General features: G+C 40.1%; 2 protein-coding genes across 6 annotated transcripts in view; both read left to right on the top strand.

Annotated features, from left to right (window-relative positions):
• Nucleotides 1-4,134, top strand: part of exoc4 (exocyst complex component 4) — a 129,133-nt gene extending 124,999 nt beyond the window's left edge. For both annotated transcript variants that reach the window (XM_044343044.1, XM_044343043.1), the window contains exon 20: nucleotides 1,864-4,134. In XM_044343044.1, the coding sequence (XP_044198979.1) occupies nucleotides 1,864-2,101 (238 nt within the window). In that variant the 3' untranslated portion in view covers nucleotides 2,102-4,134. The remainder of the gene's footprint in view (nucleotides 1-1,863) is intronic.
• A 633-nt stretch (nucleotides 4,135-4,767) lies between these two features.
• lrguk (leucine-rich repeats and guanylate kinase domain containing) lies at nucleotides 4,768-20,575 on the top strand. Of its 4 annotated transcripts, none has more exons than XM_044343237.1 (21): nucleotides 4,768-4,942; nucleotides 5,450-5,537; nucleotides 6,140-6,241; nucleotides 6,453-6,534; nucleotides 6,702-6,802; nucleotides 7,090-7,171; nucleotides 7,294-7,418; nucleotides 8,658-8,801; nucleotides 9,291-9,371; nucleotides 9,650-9,736; nucleotides 9,906-10,012; nucleotides 10,673-10,792; nucleotides 11,706-11,802; nucleotides 13,897-14,010; nucleotides 14,938-15,139; nucleotides 15,889-16,005; nucleotides 16,907-17,067; nucleotides 17,403-17,491; nucleotides 17,913-17,981; nucleotides 18,980-19,089; nucleotides 19,401-20,574. In XM_044343237.1, the coding sequence occupies exons 2-21, from the start codon at nucleotides 5,532-5,534 to the stop codon at nucleotides 19,622-19,624; spliced, it is 2,220 nt and encodes a 739-aa protein (XP_044199172.1). In that variant the 5' UTR covers nucleotides 4,768-4,942; nucleotides 5,450-5,531; the 3' UTR covers nucleotides 19,625-20,574. The 4 variants fall into 4 exon arrangements, 3 of the variants coding, with proteins under 3 accessions (XP_044199172.1, XP_044199170.1, XP_044199171.1); XM_044343235.1 differs by having other exon boundaries at nucleotides 5,393-5,537; XM_044343236.1 differs by lacking the exon at nucleotides 4,768-4,942 and having other exon boundaries at nucleotides 5,134-5,537; nucleotides 16,913-17,067; nucleotides 19,401-20,575.
• The last annotated feature ends 547 nt before the right edge of the window (nucleotides 20,576-21,122 follow it).

Here is a 21,122-nt window from a genome sequence, read left to right as displayed (position 1 = left end):
TGCTGCAGTCACAAAACAGCAGGAGCCACTGCGGTTGAGTGACTGGCATCTGCCCTTGGCCAAGGTGGCCAGCTGATGCTAGTAAAGGAAGGTTCTTTAGCCTGCAAGGAGCAAAAGTAGAGCTGAAACTTTTTCAGACCAATTTTGAAACTAAATTAGGTGTCACACGAAGATACGGGCTTATTAAAACATATGTTGTTCCCCGTGTTATATGGGGACCAAGAAAGGAAAAGTGAGAAAAGTGTTAAAAGTACCATACCAGGGGTTTTAGCTTGTCTATTCAGATTCAATATTTTTTTGTACCAAATAATTAACTAAAACAGCAGGTCCAGATTCAAGGAATGAGTTTTTGGACAACAATGGATGTCAATGCTACAGAGAAACTACATTAGATTTGCTTTACTTGTCATTTGAGCTTTATGTATTTCATACACTTGGCAGAATGAAAAGCCATTTCTCATTAGGTGTATGTGCCAAGACACTTGGCATAACAGATACAAAACAACAGTCAGTTAAAAGAAGGTAAAAAGAGGATAAGGAAATAAGGAAAAGCTCATTGTTGGCTTTGGTCTTTTCATGGGATTTGTTAACAATATGAAAATATGGAATATCACCTCTTACCCTTAACTTTAAGGAACACTTCAACATGTGAACAAGTGTTGTTTACACATTGAAAAACCACAGCTTTTATGTTCTTCGTAATCTTTGTTTTTCATGTGTGGTGGCCCATGTAAATTTAGTTTGTAATCCTAAACATACATGTCATAGTACAGTATGTACCTCAACTGCTGTCCTCTTGCCCTGACTTTATCTACAACTACTGTGTAGAGGCGTAACATTTAGTGTATCTGTAGTAAATGGGATTTTTCTCATAGCCAGGGGCAGCTAGTGGTGAAATCTGTTTTAGTGTGTGTGCATGAGAGCATAGTTGTGTGGCCTACACAATCTTCCACACACTCTCTAAGGTATTTGACCTGTTTACCCCGCAAGCAAAGAAAATTAGTATGTCCTGCATCCCAACACTCTACTGTGCACTACCTTACCTCCAACTTCCCAACAAGCAGTGTTTTCTACACAGGATTTGTATAATTTAATTGTATTTATTACAATTTACCCTCCCACTAAAACTCATATGAATATATACATATATGACCAAATATTGTGTACTCCTCAGTGAATTGATACTGCTGAGTCATACATCCTCTGCTGACATACACTGAGGATCCACCTCTTAGTATTCTGTAAAAAAGAAGAAATACAGACAGCTAATATGAAGACATGTACACACACAGTCTCTCCTCACATCCGTCTGGCATGTCTGACCTTTATGTCTAATGTTTTAGTCAGCAGTTAGAAGTGTGTGGTATTGACCAGTATGCAATCTCCCATTATGCTCCTTCTCTATCAGTATGTACTTCATGGTCCTTTTCAAATGGCCCATTGTGGCATTAGGTCCTGGTTAAGACCTATTAATTCTACACACATCTCTTTCCTCTTTTGGCTCTGTCAACAGTGTTTCATTAAAACAGTCTCAGTAGTTTGTAGCCAATGAATGTTTTCCCTCTGCCTTCAGCTCCCGGCGGCAGCAGGTTGAGGTCCTTGAAGTCCTTTTTAAGAAAATTGGGCTTGACAGCAACAGCAGTTAGTTTGGCTTTTTTGTTTTCCCTTTGTTGTTGTTGCTCCTTTTTTTTTTTGATTCAGCGCCGGAATGATGCAAAACAGAAGAATATAAAGTGTCATTAACTTTTTTCTTTCTCTCCCCCTTTTTCTTTTTTCCATTACTATCTTTGCTCTTCTCTTCCACTTATTTTTTTCATCCATGAACTGTCATTCTCTCTTCATTCTTCCTGTCCCTCCGTGCAGGCAGTATTACGAGATGCTGTACAACACCGCAGACGAGCTGCTGAACCTGGTGGTGGATCAGGGTGTTCGCTACACGGAGCTGGAGTACATCAATGCCCTGTCCTTGCTGCATCGCAGTCAGACAGGCGTAGGGGACCTGAGCACCCAAAACATCCGGCTACAGAGGCTGAAGGAGATCATCTGTGAGCAAGCTGCCATCAAACAGGCTACCAAGGACAAAAAGATTACCACTGTGTAATGATAAAACAGGGCGGGGTTCAGAGCGGTTGTAAACATGTTGACTGGAATTCCATGAAAGATGACAATGAAAAGGGACAGCAGTTAGTTTTGCAGTCAAATTACCTCTGTCGTACACGTTTTTGTTTCATCTCCTCCAGATTTGTCTAGCAGATAAGTGAGTAAGGAACGATGGAGCAAAAACTCGCAGGACAGAGGCTATTTGAGACTTCGGTTAGAAAACATTAAAATAGAAGCTTTTCCTAGACTTAGTTCATAATGTGTGTGAAATATGTTGATGAAAAGTGTGTCTTGCCTGATGTGATGAAACGCATTGTATTCGAGGGCTGACACAGATAAACTTTCTTCCAACTCCGGGCCTGCAGATAATATATATATATATCTCAGTCTGTGCTGCACTGACTCGCTCTAATTGGGAAGGGAGGTGACGACCAACACGACTGCATACTTCGCAAGCCTGGTTGCCTATGTATCTATGTCATAAGATATTGTCAATTTACACTTTTTAAAAGACACAACAAATTCAGCAAGCGCACGCCAACTCCCAACAATCCCGCCCACCCCCCCTACTCACCACGACTTCAACTGCAGATAAAAGGCGATTGTGTTGGACACTCACCCGAACTTGGGCCCCATCTCATCTCATTTTCCTATTAGATCTAAACTGCTGCTCTCAATTACACCTCTATCTCTCCTCTCCTGGCAGCCCCATGGGCCCACTGATTCTGTCTGCAATAACAGATGCCAGATTAGACTGTCTGAATGAGGCCACATCTTCCGCCTGCTGCCAATTTGGGTTGGTCCCCAAAGATTTCCCTAGCCGAGAACTGTATCATATCTATGGCTGTTAAAAATCTGTTTATCTGTCTTTTTTTTTTTTTTTTTGTCAAATAGTTTGTGCGGTAAACCTGTGCGGCTAGTGTGGGAAGTTGTGAGTTAATTATTTACAAATTGGACAAAAGAGTGACTCAGTAATGAAGATATTTTCTTTCTGATTTCAGCTAAAGTTAGCAGGTTGTTTTTTAATCCTTCTATAAACCCACAGAAGGATTTTAAATGTTATATTTCAAGTCCAGCACACCACAGTGGAATGACTTTCACTTTTTGTGTTAAGGCGTGTGTGTGTGAGAATACATTTCATTAGTCCAGCTCTGTAAACGTAAACGATGCAATTTTTATTTTGTCGTACCCGCTACATGCGCTCAAATCTTTAAGTGTTAAGTCATTTAAAGCTAAAACTAAACATAAAAACTCGAGAGACTATCACAAATCATTCCCCTCCCAGCAACCCTCCCTGTTTTTAGTTCATTAACTTGGGAGAGAAGTACTTAACGAGAGGAGGAGAGGAGAATGGGAGCCTTGTCAATACAGCAGGCCCAGCGCTGGTCTCCCTGAAGCCCACAGAACAATCCATCATAATGACACATAGGCTGGGATCGATGGGAAAACAACTGTGGAGCTGCTGAGGGGTTTGCCTACCACTCTGAAACGTACACTTGGTGTAAAATGTGAAATCTGCTCACTCAGCTGATGACTTTAGAGCTACTTTTGTAATGTTATACATGGGAAACTTTAATACAATGTTAATTGACTGTGTCATGTCACACTATTATCAGACTGTACACACTCCCAAAACCCATAAAAGTCCAGCGAGCGTATGTTCTGCAATACATATATTTAAGTGAACCACTCCTGCTGTCCATGCTGTTTTATTAATTCATGAATTATGTAACATGTAATAAAAGTTCATTTTTTACTCGGAGGCCAAATTTAGTTCATGCACCTCTACATTTGTTTTCGCAATAGATGTTTATTTTGCACATCTGTCCGATGAGAGTAATTTTAATGTCTCTGGTAAGAATGTACATCGACGCGTGTTAGTCTTTAACAAGTTTAAACATCAACATTGCTCCTCTTGATTGTTGAGTGTCATCGTATAAATGCCCTGAAATGTTTGTCTACTCTAAATTAAGCACACGATTTGCCAATGCATACACTAATATACTGAAAAAAAATAAACCATCCAAATTCCAACCTTGTCTTGTGTATTTTGTGCAAACAGTCATATTTTCCACACATGAACGCATACTGTAGTCCATCACTATTTTGATGCACTAAAGATGTACCCCATCATATCCTACGGAGTGTGAGACGGATCCAAAACCAACACTTCGAGGATGAAGTTGACCTGACAGGTGTGATGTGTTATGTGACAAGGTTTGAAGCATGAGTTGCTGAAGTGCAGCATACTGGAATCTGGAAAATAAACAGACATCGTGGCAGCATGCATGCTTGTGTTGGTGTGGGCATAAATCCAATTCTTCTGGAATCTTTTTGGCACTGTCATATTTGCAAACCCTGGTTGTGTTATCAGCCCTATTGTGACCACTGTCACGGATCCATGAAGGTACAATCCAATAGTAAACAAAAGGGCTGCACCACCCCTGAAATGTACAACACGGCATTAGAAACTGCTGCCACTCACTAATATGCCTTTTTTTACTTCAGACATTTTGATTTGTTATAGTGGGAAAGGCACAGATGTCACTAACAATGGCTTTGTTATATTCAAGAGTCCTTTTAAAAACAAGACAGTGAAACTGAAGCAGCTAAATGCAACTCAGCCACCGTTAGTTTTATTATTTACACCTGAGCTCTTCCTACTGTGACGTCAGAATGTCTATGCTGGGAAATCAATCGAGAGGTGTTTTAATACTAATGTTAGACATAAGCTAAATTTAACTAAAGTTATTGAGAAAACAATTTGACCACAAGGTCCATTTATTAGCTGATCTTCTGGAGTGTTACCTCAGAATTTTAAGTCTGCTGCTTTAGTAATAAGGTAAGGACTGTAAACAGTGTAACTGGCTCGTCTTTTTATTTATGATTCATTGAGAAACAAAACAAACTGCTTACACCTGCTTTATACCTGTAAGTAATACTTCTACTATAACTACCTCACATTTATGTGGCTGGGATGTATGTATATTTAAAGGTTTTCACTTAGTATGTTACTTTTTACTTCTTTACAAGTTTCAACAAGCAGGCCTGTCGAGTTGCTCACAATCCACCATCGCTCTTGGGTGCAAGCAGACTACATGACCCATAGTTCCTTTCACCTTCACTTCTTTTAGCGTTGCTAAGCGACAACGGGAGGCAGGCGACGCGTCTTGTTAAAACCTAGTGTTAACTTGCTAGCTAACAAACTGGGAGACGGATATTCAAACTTTTACCTCACAAATTCCTGACTTTAACTGCTTTGGGAGTCACTCTAGTGTCATTTCTCGCCGAGCTTTCATCATGAAATAATGAAGGAAACGAGTCGACAGTTTTCCTCTGCGTCGCCTAGCTGCTGCTGTCCCCCAGGGTCCCTCACAGACGCTCGCTTAGCAGAGGCACCCAGCTGCCAGGAGCCAGAAGAAAACGAAGAGATGGAGGTAAGGAGTAGCTACCACACCTCAGCTAGTTAACGGTTAGTTAAGGTGCGTCTGCATACCTCTTAGGAACTCTCTTTTCAGTTTCTCTCATTTTACTGTTTTCATGACTACAAGTTGAATGATTCAGCGTTTAAAAAAAAGGCAGTAAATGTATTGATGGATGAAAAACTTGGAATAAATCTCCACATTTGTTCCGTTATGCAACAGGTTAAGCAGGTAACCTTGCACAAGAGGTCTGGGGATGTGAAACAGCACTGCAAGGTCAAATAGTTGATTGTTTGCAACATGTACAGTAATAGCTGCATGGACGGCAAAGATAGTGTTGTGCAGCCTTTATAGGCATAGTCTGTGTGTGGATGTGCTGCATGAAAACGTGCATTTGTGCTTGTAGAGGCAGGAAGCTGTGACCACATGCTTATAGTGGCCTCATGCCATATGCCCTCTTCACTACAATTTTGTAATTGCGTTATTATTGCAGGGGAACTACTGCACTGCTGTAAATGTTGCAAGGCCTCCACGGCATATACCAGCTTATTCTATTAAAACACTAGATTTTATTTATTTATTTATTTATTTATTTATTTATTTATTTATGTCAACAGAAGGATGGTGTTTTAACTGCTGAGGTGGTGTCCAGCTGTGTATCTCACCTTGGACGCATTTGCACTGGACTGCAGTACTTCTACCACCACCTGTCTCTGCCTGTAAGACATAGCTACACGCACAGACTGTATTCATAAATGACATTTATTTGGCTTGCATGTGTATTTAATGTCTTATCTACCAAGACGAAGCAATCCCTGACAAATCTGTTTACAATCACAATGTGTCTTGATGTTATGTTGGCAATGCCCTTTGCAGTTTGAATTTGAGATTGATTTAGACTAACCAGGGTTTTATGTTTCTTTACTCTAGAGTCACAGTCTCAGGGATGTTTCCATTTTATGCAATTATGTCTATCTTCAAAAGCTGGAACTGCCACACAACAAAATTAAAGGTGACTTTTTGTTAGAATCACATGACCTGCATCTCCTCTCTTCCTATCTGTATGAGGCTCTGGCTGTTTTGCAGAGGGATACTGTATAAAAAGATATAATTAAAACATTAATTTACATTACTTTTTAAATTCTTTGATAAGTTACTCAAACTTTTGTCAACCACTAGATTTATCCTGTGTGAGCCACATGCCTTACCTCATCATCCTGGATGCTTCTCACAATCAAATCTCCAACTTCTTTGGATTCCAGCCACCCAAGAACCTAAAGGTATAAGGCAGGACCTTGAGCTGACAGTAAAAGACAACTCTTGATTGGTGGCTCGGGCCTCAGTCTCTATTCCCTCAAGATAGGCCTGGATTTCCATAGCCCATCTGTAGTCACTTTTAATATGCTTACAAGGCATTAACTGCCCTTGAATGACAGTGAACTTTACCGAATAAAAAATTCTTTTCCATACTCTATGGATTTAGTTGAAGAATTTCGTTAGTGAGATGTATATTAATGTGGTTTTTGTTACTTTTGTTCACAGTGTGCTACTTTTTTTTTTTTTTCAGGAGGTCAATTTCTCCCACAACTGTATGACAAAAATGAAGGATTTGTCTGCCTATACATCTCTTTGTAAACTGGACCTGGACCGTATCCTGTCAGTCACAAACCCCATAGCTTCTTTCTGTACCTTTTAAACACATATGACAATGTCTCTAAAAGTACACTATGTCAAAACAAACATATGTATTCTTAACATGCTCCATTCTCAGATAACAGCTTCAGTGAGATCAGTGGTCTTGAGCGCTGTTGCAAGCTCACCCAACTCAGCTTGGCACACAACAAGATCTCAAAGATCAACGGCCTGGACAACCTGCCTCTCACAGACCTCTGCCTTGTAGGTTTACCTGTATCGCGGTCATAAAATGTGATAAACGAGAGTGCAGATTCACACAGAGACATAAATACAGTACACATAAACACAGGTTTACAAACATGCATTTGAAGCTTGAACCTCATTTGTCTTTCTTTGCCATCGCTTGGCAGCTTGTACATTAACATGAACAGTATGTCATCACTTCTCAGCAGGTTGATTTCCTCCTTGTGTTGTCTAGTATCTACACACATACACACACTCAGTGGGAGTTATTTTGGAGTTCTTGTGCCCTGTATTTCACCTTATCTATGTTCAATTTCACCTGTTCCTGTGTCTCTCTATTCTCTCCTCTCTGTCTTTCTCGTTATGTCTCTGTTTTTGGCTGCATTTTTACATTCAGTAAAACCTTGGCCCCCTGTTCGAGAATCACCATATGGTCCAACAGCAGGCCTTTTCTCTCTTTCCCTCTCTTTCTGCTTGTGTGTGTGTGTACACGTGTGCGCACATGCATGTTCTGTCTTTTATCAGTGTTTCCTCATTGTCAGCAGCCATCGGTCCGGCTGTGTCTTCCCCTGTCTGTAGCTTTGCTTTGGGACCAGCTGCTGGTGTTTGAGTAAGCCTGGACCAAGTTCAGCGCACACACACACATATGCGCACTCATACACACTTTGTCCGTCCAGCATCCATCTAATCCCATCCCTGACCCCTCTACCTCTCATGCTGCCTCCCTAAACAGCACGGCCCTGTCAGCCAGACTGTTTCCCAGCCCATCACAGCACTGACCCAGAGCTTCAAGGGACCATCGCAGTCACCCACCCCCACTGACAGCAGCCCTCTGCCAGGCAACATGCTTGGCAAGAGCAGGGCGAGGTGTGGCCAGACGGCTTGATAACAACTTTAGTCAGTGGAATGAGGTGCGAAGTAGGCTGGAGATCCTGACAAGAGAGGAGTGCTCAGGTCTGGTTCTTTAACTGGTTTATGTGCTGCATTAGCACCTCACCAGCTGTTTGGCTGTCAGTCCTCACCTGTCAGGATCTAGCAGAGAGATGCAGGCCTGCCACTCAACTCACTACTGAGGGGAAGGAAGGTTCAGGCACCCGGCAGAGCGACCATGGCATGTCATTAATATTGATTAGTGGGAATCATTGACTGTATATAAAGTAGAGGTGGTGGTTGGAAGCCATTTATGTGAGTGTGCATATGCATGATTATCATGTACTTGCCTCTTTTAAATGTGTCCTCTCTCCTGTCTGCGTCCAGAGGGGGAACCAGATGGAGAGGATCGAAGGGTTGGAGAATCTTAAGACTCTGAAAGTTCTCGATTTGTCCCTGAACCGTGTTACCAGTCTGTCTGGCCTCCAGAACCTCCACCTGCTGGGCTCCATCAACCTGGAGAAAAACCTGGTATTGATCTGGGGGAAGCTTTAGAAAGTATCAGCACTGGATTACAGCAGAAATACTATATGTCAGCCTGAGTCTAAAATGCAATTCAGCTAATTTATGAGATTGAAATGTTAAATACAAATACAGATCTGCATCACACATTTACTGAAATTATGAATAGCCTACCCTATGAATGAACAAAGTACATGTATTGTATAAGGATTTTTCAATTTTGGTATCTGAAATTGTCTTTAATCCTGAATAAAATGTATATCTAGTATTAAATATATTGTCAAAATGTGAGTACACTGGCCAGTTTGGAAATTCTGGTCCGGGTGAATGAGTTAAAATGTCACACAAGTGACAAGTAGAGAGTATGCCCTTTCTGCCACTGTCTGTACCTTTGACATTGACATTTTAACATTGAAAATCAACTTTGACGCTCAACAAATTTAAAATTTTGATAACTGCGAATAAACTATTACAGAGAGATTTGTGTTTTTGTTTCAGATAAGTGAAATTCAAGAGTGCAAGCACATTCATGATCTTTTCCTGTTGAGGGACCTTAATCTTCTGAGAAACCCTGTACAGGTAACCTAAGCCTATACTGACCACTACCTTGTACTGCTGTGGGAACATTCCATCGCATTTGCTTATACTGACCATGGTAGAGATCCATTTTATTGCATCTACTCTTTATGTGTTCTGTACCCAGCCTGTAAGCACTTAAATTTCTATGACTTCCATCTGTACATTGCTTTGTAAAATTGATGGTTTTTCACCAATGAAACACAGAAAACATTTGTGCTTTATGTATAGCTTCACAGCATGTTTTTTGTAATATTGGCCATGTGAACCTGATATGGTAGGAGCAGCCAGATTACCGGCTGTCAGTTGTCTTCCTCCTTCAACATCTGATGGTGCTGGACCAAGAGAAAGTCACAGCTGAAGACAAGGTATGAATAAACATAATGATTAATCTTCAGGTAATTTCATAATCAGAGGTTCAACACATAGCTCAAGACATCAGAATACTACACTGATATCATTAACCTATTGCAGCTGTCTTCATTTTCTTGGATGTGGAGTGGTTTATGATGCTCGGTTACTTACCTTGAATCCCAGGTATCATCGATAAACAAGTATGACCCTCCTTTGGATGTGGTGGCAGCTAGGGATCACATGACCCACCTGGTGTATCAGCTGATGCAGCCTCAGGTTCTCTATGATAGGTTGGTACGAACATATGATATTGTTTAATATTACCACGTCTGAACTGTCCTGTGTAGTACAAATCTGAAGTTAAAACTGCCCAGCATATTGTGTTCATGTAACATTAACTATTTATTTCCTTTAATGTAATATTAATGGAAAGTGATTTTAAAAATGTTGACTGAGCCAAAGAGCTGAAGCGGTGTTTGGGAAGTGCGCTTTAAATGTGAAGATTTACAAACAATCAGAACGTGATGATTAGTCATAATCATAGATATCTTTTATAATCAGCTACGGAGAAAGTTGTTTTTCAGGCATGAGCAGCACTTTATCTGCAGTGTTTCTGTATTGCTCATATTATCTATTCCCTAAAAGAAAGAAAAATGAGTTCATGTATCAGCACTTTTTGAAAACATCCATCATCAGCAAATAAAACGCTGCAGCTACAGTCAATTTACCATTCCCCTCTGTGCCTCCTAGAAAAAGCACATCCATATTGTCCACAAGGCTCCTGTTTATATTGACTGTAGGAGTGGCTTTCAAAAAATGACTTCTTGGTTTATTATACTTCTCTCCTACCAAAGTCTTGCACATCTTAGGTAGGAGAGATAACTGAATCTGAAGCGGTGAACATATCTGTAAGGTTAAAGTTCATCAGAAACCTGTGTTTGTCCAAGCAGTACTCTTCCCAGTGCAGACTCTCCGTATCCTATGCTGGTGCTGACTGGTCCTCAAGGCTGTGGGAAAAGAGAGCTGGCCCACAGACTGTGCCAAGAGTTCAGCGAATACTTTGCCTATGGGTCAGTCTCTGCTCTATTTGAGTACACATATCATCACTGAAATGTTAAATTTTGAAATTACTTGTCTGCTCTGTGTTTTTTAAGATGTAGAACAAGTTACGTCAATGGGAACCTTAATGCTTTCCAAATAAATCCACTCCCCAGATCCTGTAGATAGTGACATCAATGGTATGACAAGTAAAACAATAGTTTTCGGTCAGTTTGCTCTTTTTCAGCTTTCACATAGTGTCGTGTAATGCTGCCCAAGATATTAACCACACTGTCGAGTGTGGTGAACCAAAACAATGACTTGAAAGCTGCACAGGCCTAGAAAATAGAGTGCTCTCACTGGGACTGACAGCACTAGCAACCCTAATCCAAGTTTTGATATAAATGAATATGTTATATACATATTACATCGTGAAAAAAGGAACCATATGAGCCTGGATACATTACATGATGAACTGGGATTTTTTTGGAGCCTATCTTAATACAATACTCACATGCCATATGAGTTATTATTCCCTGTAATCAATCCTCCTGTCCATACTGACTGTGAAGTGATCCCTTTGTAGTGCAACTATGGCATGTGAGTACTGTATTAAAAAAGATTTGACAAAATCCAAACCAATCCTTTAAATGCGGGGGCCAAACATATGCAGCAGTGTGTAAGTCAAACCTACAGTATATCTATAGGTAATGATATATTCCTGGCTCTCATCAAGTGGTTGGTTTTACTGTCTGGAACATTCCAGACACACAGGGGTCTTGTTCTGGCTCTTAGCCCCTCTACCTGCCGTGTTTAGTGGTTGCAGGTCCAGGATTTTTCACATAGTTAGACATCATAAATCAAAATGGCAGGATACGTTGCATGAAATGTCCAGATTGAGTGTTTCTGTGCTTAAGTGTGTGCGCTTCCTGTCTGTTCCCACAGAACCTGTCATACCACAAGGGGGCCTTACCTTGGAGAAGAGAATGGAAGTGATTATCATTTTGTCAGTGAAGAAGACTTTCAGAATATCATTCACATGGTGCGTAAGCTTGTCATTAAGCTTTTTTTTTGGACATCACAGACTCTAGGATTGACTATAAAATACAGGTCTCAAGGTTATTTTGAGTTCTGCACTCAAAATAATCTTGTGCGCTCGGTTTCATAAATCATGCAAACATTAAAACTGAAGCATGAGTTAATTAAATGTACGCTGGGATTTTTAAAAGGTTGAAAAGGTGCACTTGATTCATGTAACTGCAAGTTTCAAATTGAATTCTCCCACTGGCCGTAATGAGTTGAGTACTTGAGATAATTAGTTTTACTTGAATGGATTTACTATACTTTAACTGGCTGATATTTTGTTTAATAAAGATACATTTTAGTTGGACTGAGCTTTTTATGGCTGTATTAATTAAATTTTACTTTAGGAAAAGTTATTACAGCATCTTCTGCGATGCTTTTAACACCATCATATGCCAATATTGGGTCAAAATTCCACAAAATACACCACTTATTGCCAGGCTCTGATTTCATCTGCATGGTCTGTTTGTATTTGTGTTAATCAATAGCAACTGACTCTCATTCATTACACAGACTGTATGTTGACATGTTTTAAATAAAACCAAAGCATCAAATCAGTGGACTTACAGTTTTAGACTTTGAAAAATGAGTCCTGAGGCCTGAGGTCTGGGACACATTTGTTTTCTATTTTGTCCCTCGTGTCAAGCTGCCTGTGGGGGATAAAGAACAGAGGTCTGGGTCATGTAGTGATTTACACAGTGAGGGCTTTGATGCTGGTATTGATGCCTTCTGTCTTCTCTCTACACAGGAGGTGGATCAGGTTAACTTTACAGTCTGTCCCTTCCTCTACTTGATTTGTTCATTCTTCTTCTTCTCCTTCCACCCTTCTGCTGCCAACTTCTTGGTTTATTGCCGTCCAGTCTTCCCCCTTCTTACTCTTCATTCTCTCACCTTTCATGTATCAGCTGCCCTCTTCTTCTTTCTCTCCCCCTCGCTCCTTCAGATGTGCTTTTCAGTAACTATGCAATCATAACCTCTTGAATCCACTTCTTGTGACTGTTCTTACACAAAATTAATCCCAATCAGCAGTCCTCAGTACTTATTATACTCTTCAATGTGCTGTAAACACAAGGAAGGGGCTGCTGTGTAATTTTGTTTGAATAGCTACCAACTCTGGTAATATGGAATCACAAGAATTATGTTTATAATTGAGTGTTTGGATGCTTTTCAGTGACCTATTTAGGAAGCTTGAGGCACAAAAACAAAACGTTTGAGGGACATGGTGTACGACATCTGTAAATTATCAGTAAAAAGTAACAGCTTTTAAATGTACTGATCACAATTAATGGATTTAATGGATTTTTTCTACGTTATCATTGTATAACACAGCCTTTCATGCTGTATGCAGTTTTCAAAATGGAGAAAAAGAGCACAGCAAAGTTAGTCAGTCTCCTGCTGACATAATGTTCACTGCTACTTGCTCCACATGTGGTCATTTAATCGACAGGCCAACGATTTTACAAAATCTGCGCTCTCTAATGGCTGTGATTTTAAATGTAGCAAGCAACAATAATATACTCAAAACATGCTTAAATAAAATAATACTTCAAGAATAATACTCAAAAATTACATTTGCAGAAACAACAACACAATGACTGTGGTGAAATGTATACAAGGTAACTTTTTTTGGGACCCATAGCAAGTCATTCATTCATTGTATTTATAGGTTCAAATTCTATTCTTGTTGTTTTAGTGATGTCGCCACATGTATTTGGCATGAGCCATAAGCTTGTTGAGAGTTATAAATTACGCTGTTCAAATGAAAATTCCCCAAATGAAGACAGACAAAAGGTCAAGGGTCATGTGTGAGAAGTAACCAAGAGAGAGAGATTTTTGCCCTGACCACCAGGTCAAAAGTTCATGTCACAGGTGAGCAAATGACTTCAGGTTGTTAATCTTGACTGAACATGCTGGGGATGTGTATGCCGATCAATTATTATGTCTACTTTAGGAGATAAATGTAGCTCATTGCTATGGTAACATGAAGGCAATAAAGTGGTGCAATAAAATGTTCTCTCATTCTTCCCCGTAATAACTGGAAATTCCCTTTTAGGGTAAGTTTATCCAGACCATGCAGTATGGGGGTCACAGCTACGGTCTGACCAGAGATTCCATAGAGGACGTGGCCAGAGAAGGACTTGCCTGCTGTGTGCATATGGAACTAGAGGTACATATGGAAAACTTGTGCTTGAGAGTATATCAAGCAGGCTCATACCATATCTGGTCAGTAAAGCCACTACACTGACATACAGTACAGTAACGATGGAGGATGTGCCAAAAACATATTCTGCATATATGCTACAAAATGTTAGATAAAGTTTTTAACACACTGCCAGTGAAATAAAAACAAATATATGCATTCTTCACAAAGCCCTGAAACAGTACATTGTCTAACCTTTAATCCTTAAACATCTCACAGTTATACAGTTATTAAATTTACCGTAAATGTGAGAATATGTTTAGAAGTTTGCTTGTTTAGGGGAACTGATCAGTTCTTCAAATAGAATAAACTTAAGCCATCTTCAGCTAACCTAATCTTCTGGGAAATAAACTTAATTTTTGTGTTCTGATCCACCAACACTCCTCAGCTGAAACCCGCAGGGAGTCCTGATGCACATCTAACATGATAAGACACACTTTTGCTTTATGAGCAATTTCTTGAAAACTTGAAAAAAAAATTTTTCTTGTTAGACAGTTATGTAAAACAGCTGTAAACCTTTCAGCATAAGTTTTGTTCTGCTGGAGTGTTATTTAACTAATGCAGGTATTTAAAATATCTGTAAATTTGCTTCAAAGAGCAATAGTGACAAATTGTTTTCACCCCTTGGGGTAGTGAGTGGTAGTTGATATTTTCAGTGATTCGGGATAAGACACACATACTGTTAAATACTACATAGTTTTTACCTCTCTGTGTAGCTTAGTGTGTTTCCAGTGGATTTCAGTTGTTAAATACTCTGTTTCTCTTCCCAAAGTCTCCATAGCACAGTGTGGATTAAGGTTTCGTGTTGCTGTGAATCACACAGTTCAAACAAAGTTTCACTTAACAGAATATCAAACCCTCTGTCACAGAAAAGCAAACTGTCTGTCTTTACAGGGTGTGTTGAGTCTGAAGAACAGCCACTTTGAGCCTCGATACATCCTGCTCATCCCCACCCAGTTGGAGAAGTACACGGGCCACCTGAAAAGCCGCGGCCTCTACACCCCGGCACAGGTCGACATGGCCGTGTCACGTATAGAACTCTACGCCAACTTCAACAGGCAACGGCCAGGCTTCTTTGATAATGTTATCCCCTGTGGTACGACATGGCTTGAAATGTATTCTTTCATGTTAACAGATGGTATTAGCTGTTATTTTAAGTCTGCAGTATAGAATATAATAATGATAGTTTAATCTCCTCTGGTGACTAATCAGATCCATTGTACTAATTGGTTAATTCATGTTTAATTGTAGTACAATGTGTAATTATAAATATTCACAATTAATTTTTTAACAATCATCCATTTTAAGCTAAGAAAAAAAACACTTAATTGATTCCCAGTGGAGATTTTTCTTTCTCCTTGTTCAACCTTTGGATGTGGTGTTAGCAAAAAAGAAATGTGAAAGTCTGGTGTGATTGGTTTGTTCATTTGTCATTGTGGTTCCTTACAAATTTAAAAATACCCTGGCTTAGTGCAGTGCATGTGTCATTGGTACAGCCTTAGATAAATTAACACACTTCACTAAAATCCATACACTACACTTTAAATCCAATTACTAGATGTATTAAGGGCACATAGCCGCAGAATAGCTGTGTTTATCATTCCCTCATGAAAGCACTCAGACATTTAAGCTGTTTTCTTAATGAGATGAACATATAGGGAGCGCGGGACACTCATCACTTTTATGCACTGCTTGATAGAACCTCCTTATACTAAGGTCATCATCCCCATGTCTTTGATTCATTACTGTTTGATAGAATATGCATTGGCTCTGTACATGAGCACATTTTGTGTGTGTGTGTGTGTGTGTGTGTGTGTGTATGTGTATGTGTATGTGTGTGCTTAGATGACTGGGAAGAAGCCTACCAGATGCTGGGGCAGGTAGTGAAGGATTACCTGTTGCTCGATGAGCAGGGAGAAGGAGAGAACAACAGCCGAGCGTCTCCAGACAACACATCCACAGGTGTGTGTTTGTTTATTTGTTCAGCTTCCCCGTTAGCAGATTCAAAGCATCAGGGTGCTAATTTATGAATCAAGGCACAGGATGCAAAGTGCAGTCAAGAGTGCCTTGTGCAGTCTTTTTCTAAAATATAAATGCCTATTAATTTCACAGCATGTAGACAGAAAGGTTTTAATACTTTAGAGCATATTGTATAGGGGCTTTATGGTGGCGTTCAGTTGGATTTGGTGTCTAAATAGATCAATAATGTCACTGAGTATAGTTTTGTTTTGAGTTTCTTTTTGGATTCACATGTATGTATGTCTGCCCCTACATGGTGCATTATCTGTTTATGTGCATGCGTGCATACACAGTCTATGCATCCTTTGCATAAAGGTCCCTTGTCTGAGACAAAGGTTGACAGTTGTGAGAGAAACATGGTCAAATCTTTGGTAGTCAATCCATAATGATGATCCTAGGTCACACTGTGAGTCACATGCACTAGCAACTGATGTGGAGCTTAAGTGACCAAAGACAAATTCTCACAATGTGACTGCCGCTGCAACCCACGTCTACAAACAAACCCATCAGACTACAACATGAAATGACACGGAATACACTGTGACATTTCGACATTTAAACAAAGTTTAGGGGGGAAACACACTCGTTCTCCTTAATGCATTCATGGCACACAAAAACCATAGTGATGGATGTGAAACTAAAAAGAACTTTGATCTGAATCTGACATGCCTCATATTGATATCTTACAGTCTGACTCAGATTGCAACCAAGATTTTATCATAGGCATCTCACACAATGTGACATGCGATAAACTTACACTCTAAAGGCGCCTTAAGTGTGTGTGCTGTGAACATCCATACCATACAAGGTACTGATATACAGTGTCTGCCTCTTTCTCTCCCAGCCTCAGGTCACGGGCCAGAGGAGAGGCCACCCTCAGACCTGTCAAGGTCAGGCTCAGGCACTATGTCACTCTCTGCAACAGCTCTGGATCCCTCAGATCCCTCCTACAGAAACTATTTTACCAAGATCCAGGCACAGCTCAGCCCTCAGAAGAGCCCTGCTGTGAGTTACATGATGTCTGATGAAAAATTTATCGGTAATGAAGCTTGTAAGCGAATGCTAAATAGACATCTAGAGTCAACCAAATTTATGGTAAAATAATCCCCAATCCTCTAACAGGAGGCTGCTTTCTTTCTCATCCCACTACCATACATCATCACTTCCATGCCCCCCTTGCCTTCCCTTTTTGCCCCATTCTCTTCCCCCCTTTAAATCACCCTCCACATCATCTTTCCTCTCCTCTTTCTCATCTGCAATTCTTGCTTGTCTGCCCTTCCTCTCACCTTCCCACTTCAACTACTCTTCTTGCTTCTTGTCTTTAACTCTCTACTCTGCAGGAGCTGGCTTCCATCAGGAGGCGTGAGCAGCTGGTGAGAGAGGCTATAGTGGGGAGGAGTCCAGGGGTCTACAGCCAGCTCTTCAAAAGGTTCATTATAAGTGGCACGCACTTCACTGCACTCTAGAGCTTAATTTAAAGTGGACTCTCTCAGCTGGGCCAAATTGGTTTAATTTGAGCACTTGTCCTAACTGCATTTTGATGGTTTGTTTTGGGTTATTGTTTGACCTTGAGGGTGAAGTGGCAGGTGCCCAAATTATTTGAATTAGTTTGCTAATGTGATGGGGTTGTGTAGTGCGCTCTCTTCTCAGCTATTCTAAAATTCACCTGTCACCTGTTCACAGCTTTAATCTGAATTAAACAAAGAATGAATGGCTGTACTTGTTTTGAAAGTCAAAATTCATCTTTTGTAACAGATTATGTCCTTATAAGGGTGTAATTGCTTTTCCATATGATTTATAGCGGTGAAGAAGAATGATTAAATTTAGTCCTATTTTTTTGTTTACCTCAGCTCTGCTCAAACAGCACCATCATCACTACTGAGTCATGATCCTGGTACCCATTTTAGTGAAGACAGTAGGTAAGTACACACACACACACACACATACATTATAGTTGTATGATTTAAAATGAGGTATGCCTATCTAGAGAAAGTCTTGTTGTTTCCTATAAAACAATCTCAAGCTAAAGATTTAGAAGCAGAAAACTGTATTTGTAGTGGTATTCTGTATTATTCCCTTGGGCTCCTTTTACAACATATGTTCACTTTTATATAGCTCATTTTACTGGTACTGTAAAAGCCGTGCACAAACACTCATTGAGTACACACAAATACACCCACTCATAAATTCAGATTTTATGGCTTTTGCTGATTTTTTGACTCCCCAGTGTGTACACTTGCTTAATAAACAGGCTTACCACACAAATTGGCTGCAAATATGAATTTAATCAGTCAGATGTTGATATAGTATGTGTGTGTGCATGTCCACACAATTTATTTCAGTATCTTTTCTTAGGAGATTACATTTTAGATACATTTGTGCTCCATTGAAATGTATTTCATGTTCTCAGAAGGCAAGTTTCACCAAACTTGTGGAAAATCTTCAAGTTCTGTCAACATGGTCAGAGTGATACATACCCATAGTATGTACAGTTAGCATTACTCAGCCCTTCAGTATTTCTATAGAGGATTCCAGGCATCTAGGTGCTTGTTAGCACCACTCTTCATAATAGGGATGTGTCTCTACTTGTAAGTGTCTATCTCACTTACTGTAACAGAGGATCCTGTTGTATTTTTCGTTTTGGATTTTTGCATTGCATTGTGAGTTTGTGAGTGTGTGTGTGTGTGTGTGCGCTTGTGTTTACATAACCGGAATAAATAACATAAACCTGTACCTGTTTGTTAAATGAGTACCAATCATCCCCGAAGTCACACTATTGAGGCATTCGAGCAATTAATTCCGTCATCATCGAGCACCATCATGGAAACACTGGTCCCTCTTTGTGTTCCCCCTTTTCTCTTCTTATCTGTCTCTTTGTCATTCTCTCCATTCCTTCTTTTCCTCATTTCACAAACAGCTCAGATGAGTCTCATGCGAGTTCAGTGCTGTCTGTACCCAGTTCAGCCGGGGCCTTGTCTGGCTTAGTGGAGCCACTAGACATGTCTGTCCAGGGACATACCTTGGAAGGTTTGTTGTTGTTTTTTTTTATCACTTTAGGGAATTTCTATTTATAGAAATATAGAGAGAGCACAGAAAACAGAGACAGATGGTATGCATGCTATTTTTTGAAAGGAAGAGATAGTTTAGGCAAGTCATTTATTCTACTATTATTTTTATGTTACAAGTTTTAACACTATTTCATATCATCTGTATTTTTGACATTTACCTTTGTCATTTATTTATGAGTTTTGTGAGTACATCATCAGAACAAAATCGGATTACAATGTTGATGTGGCTCTATATCTGTGCTTGTATCAAGTCAAATATTTTCATTTCAGACCACATGACATCTGACCAAACCCCCAATGCTGCCCGTCCAGGCACAGATCAACTAGCTGCTGTCACGACTCCCTCTTCTGAAAGAAGGCCCGGATCCAACGTCAAGCCCATCCTGCCACCAATCCCCACTGGACGCAAGACCCCTGCAGCACTCAGCCCGGCTCCCTCACCCAGCCCTAACCCAGCGGGAAGAGAGGAAGCAGAGGCAAACAGGGAGGGATAGCTTTTAAGGGTTTTTGAAGGTCTGAAAGCAAACCAAGTCGGACATATTCATAATTAAAATGCTTTCAACATTAACAGAAAGTGTCTCAATCAGTGAAATTCTTTTTCTTAACATGAAACAGTACTCAAACTATAAGCTCTGCCTTAAGGTAACATCACAAATCTGAAGAGTCAACCGCAAAATCACAAATTTGTTGCTATCATACCACAAACTACACGGACTGATGTGATACGCCCAAACCAAACACTTGAGGTTTCACTGTCAGCACTTGCCTTTTCCTGTGATCTGTTGCTCGTGCCACAACACGTCTGGATCGTTTGCACTTGCTATATTCTGTATGCATGATAAATGATGACATTAATGACCATATAAAAGGTCACTACAGTTTAATTATAAGTAAAGTTGTACTCTTCCTCTTCATATAATAATGGGCTTACTGGTTTACATAATGCTGACACACATGATGATGCAGTTGCCACCTGTGTGCACGGAGACATTGACACTCACACAGATTGATGCGTTTGTCAGTCAGTCATGCTGAAATAAAAAATAGTGTGTCGAAGCAACCAGCTCTATTTGCATTTTAACCATAATATGTACAGATTCATTATGGCAGCTGGAAAAGTTCATGTCTTCAAAGTACATGGTGCATGTTATGTTTTATAAATGCAGCATTAATTTTCCTGACAAGGAAGTGGCATTATATTTCCTACTCTTCAGTAATCTCATCAAATTGGATTTGGCATTGACATGTTGATACTGATCATTTATGTGTAGCGTGGAGCTCTTGTCATGGGATGATAAATACATCATTAATCTTTATCTCTTCTGATGGGATTATTTATTCAACTGGAAATGTGCTCATATGGAAGTTGTTGACAGTTATTGAACAGTGAGCCATCATAAACAAGTTAGTGTCTGTGTGTGAGGTTTTTTTTTTTTTTTTAGCAGTTATTGTGTGTCTTGCATACAGTATGTGCACCCGTATGTTTGCGCATATTGTGTTCATTTTTGATTCACAGTAAATTAACATTGTCATCTGTCACAGATGTATGCATTGCTTATTTAACTGGTGCCTCACTGGTCTGCTTGTAGACGCATGTGCGCGTACAGTATGTATGCTCTGTTATCTGGGCTGTACGTGTGTATGCGGCACTTCCACACACACAAAACACACCTGGCCATCTATCACTGTCTGTCTTCCTCTCAGGCAGCAGATGTTGCAACCCTGTCATAATTCTTTGGCTGTTTGAAACCAGACAGTGTCTTTAGGGCCCCTGAGGTGTAACCTACTTACACTGCAGTCTGCACCCCTTACTATAGCTCATCATGGACTAACATGTCGTCTTCCTGTGCATTAACATTACACGGGATGCAACTATGGCCTTGATGAAGGTACGCAAAAGCCTGTTAAAAGAGAAGTACAGATGAGATATTGAGTGACTGGGAAGTCATTGAAAGTGTTGATGTGTAATCACATTTACCCTCTGTTTTCCAG

Source organism: Thunnus albacares, chromosome 23 (assembly GCF_914725855.1).
Source record: "Thunnus albacares chromosome 23, fThuAlb1.1, whole genome shotgun sequence".
Taxonomy (NCBI): Eukaryota; Metazoa; Chordata; class Actinopteri; order Scombriformes; family Scombridae; genus Thunnus; species Thunnus albacares.
Note: the sequence above shows the minus strand (reverse complement) of the source record. Positions and strands in the feature narration are given on the sequence as shown.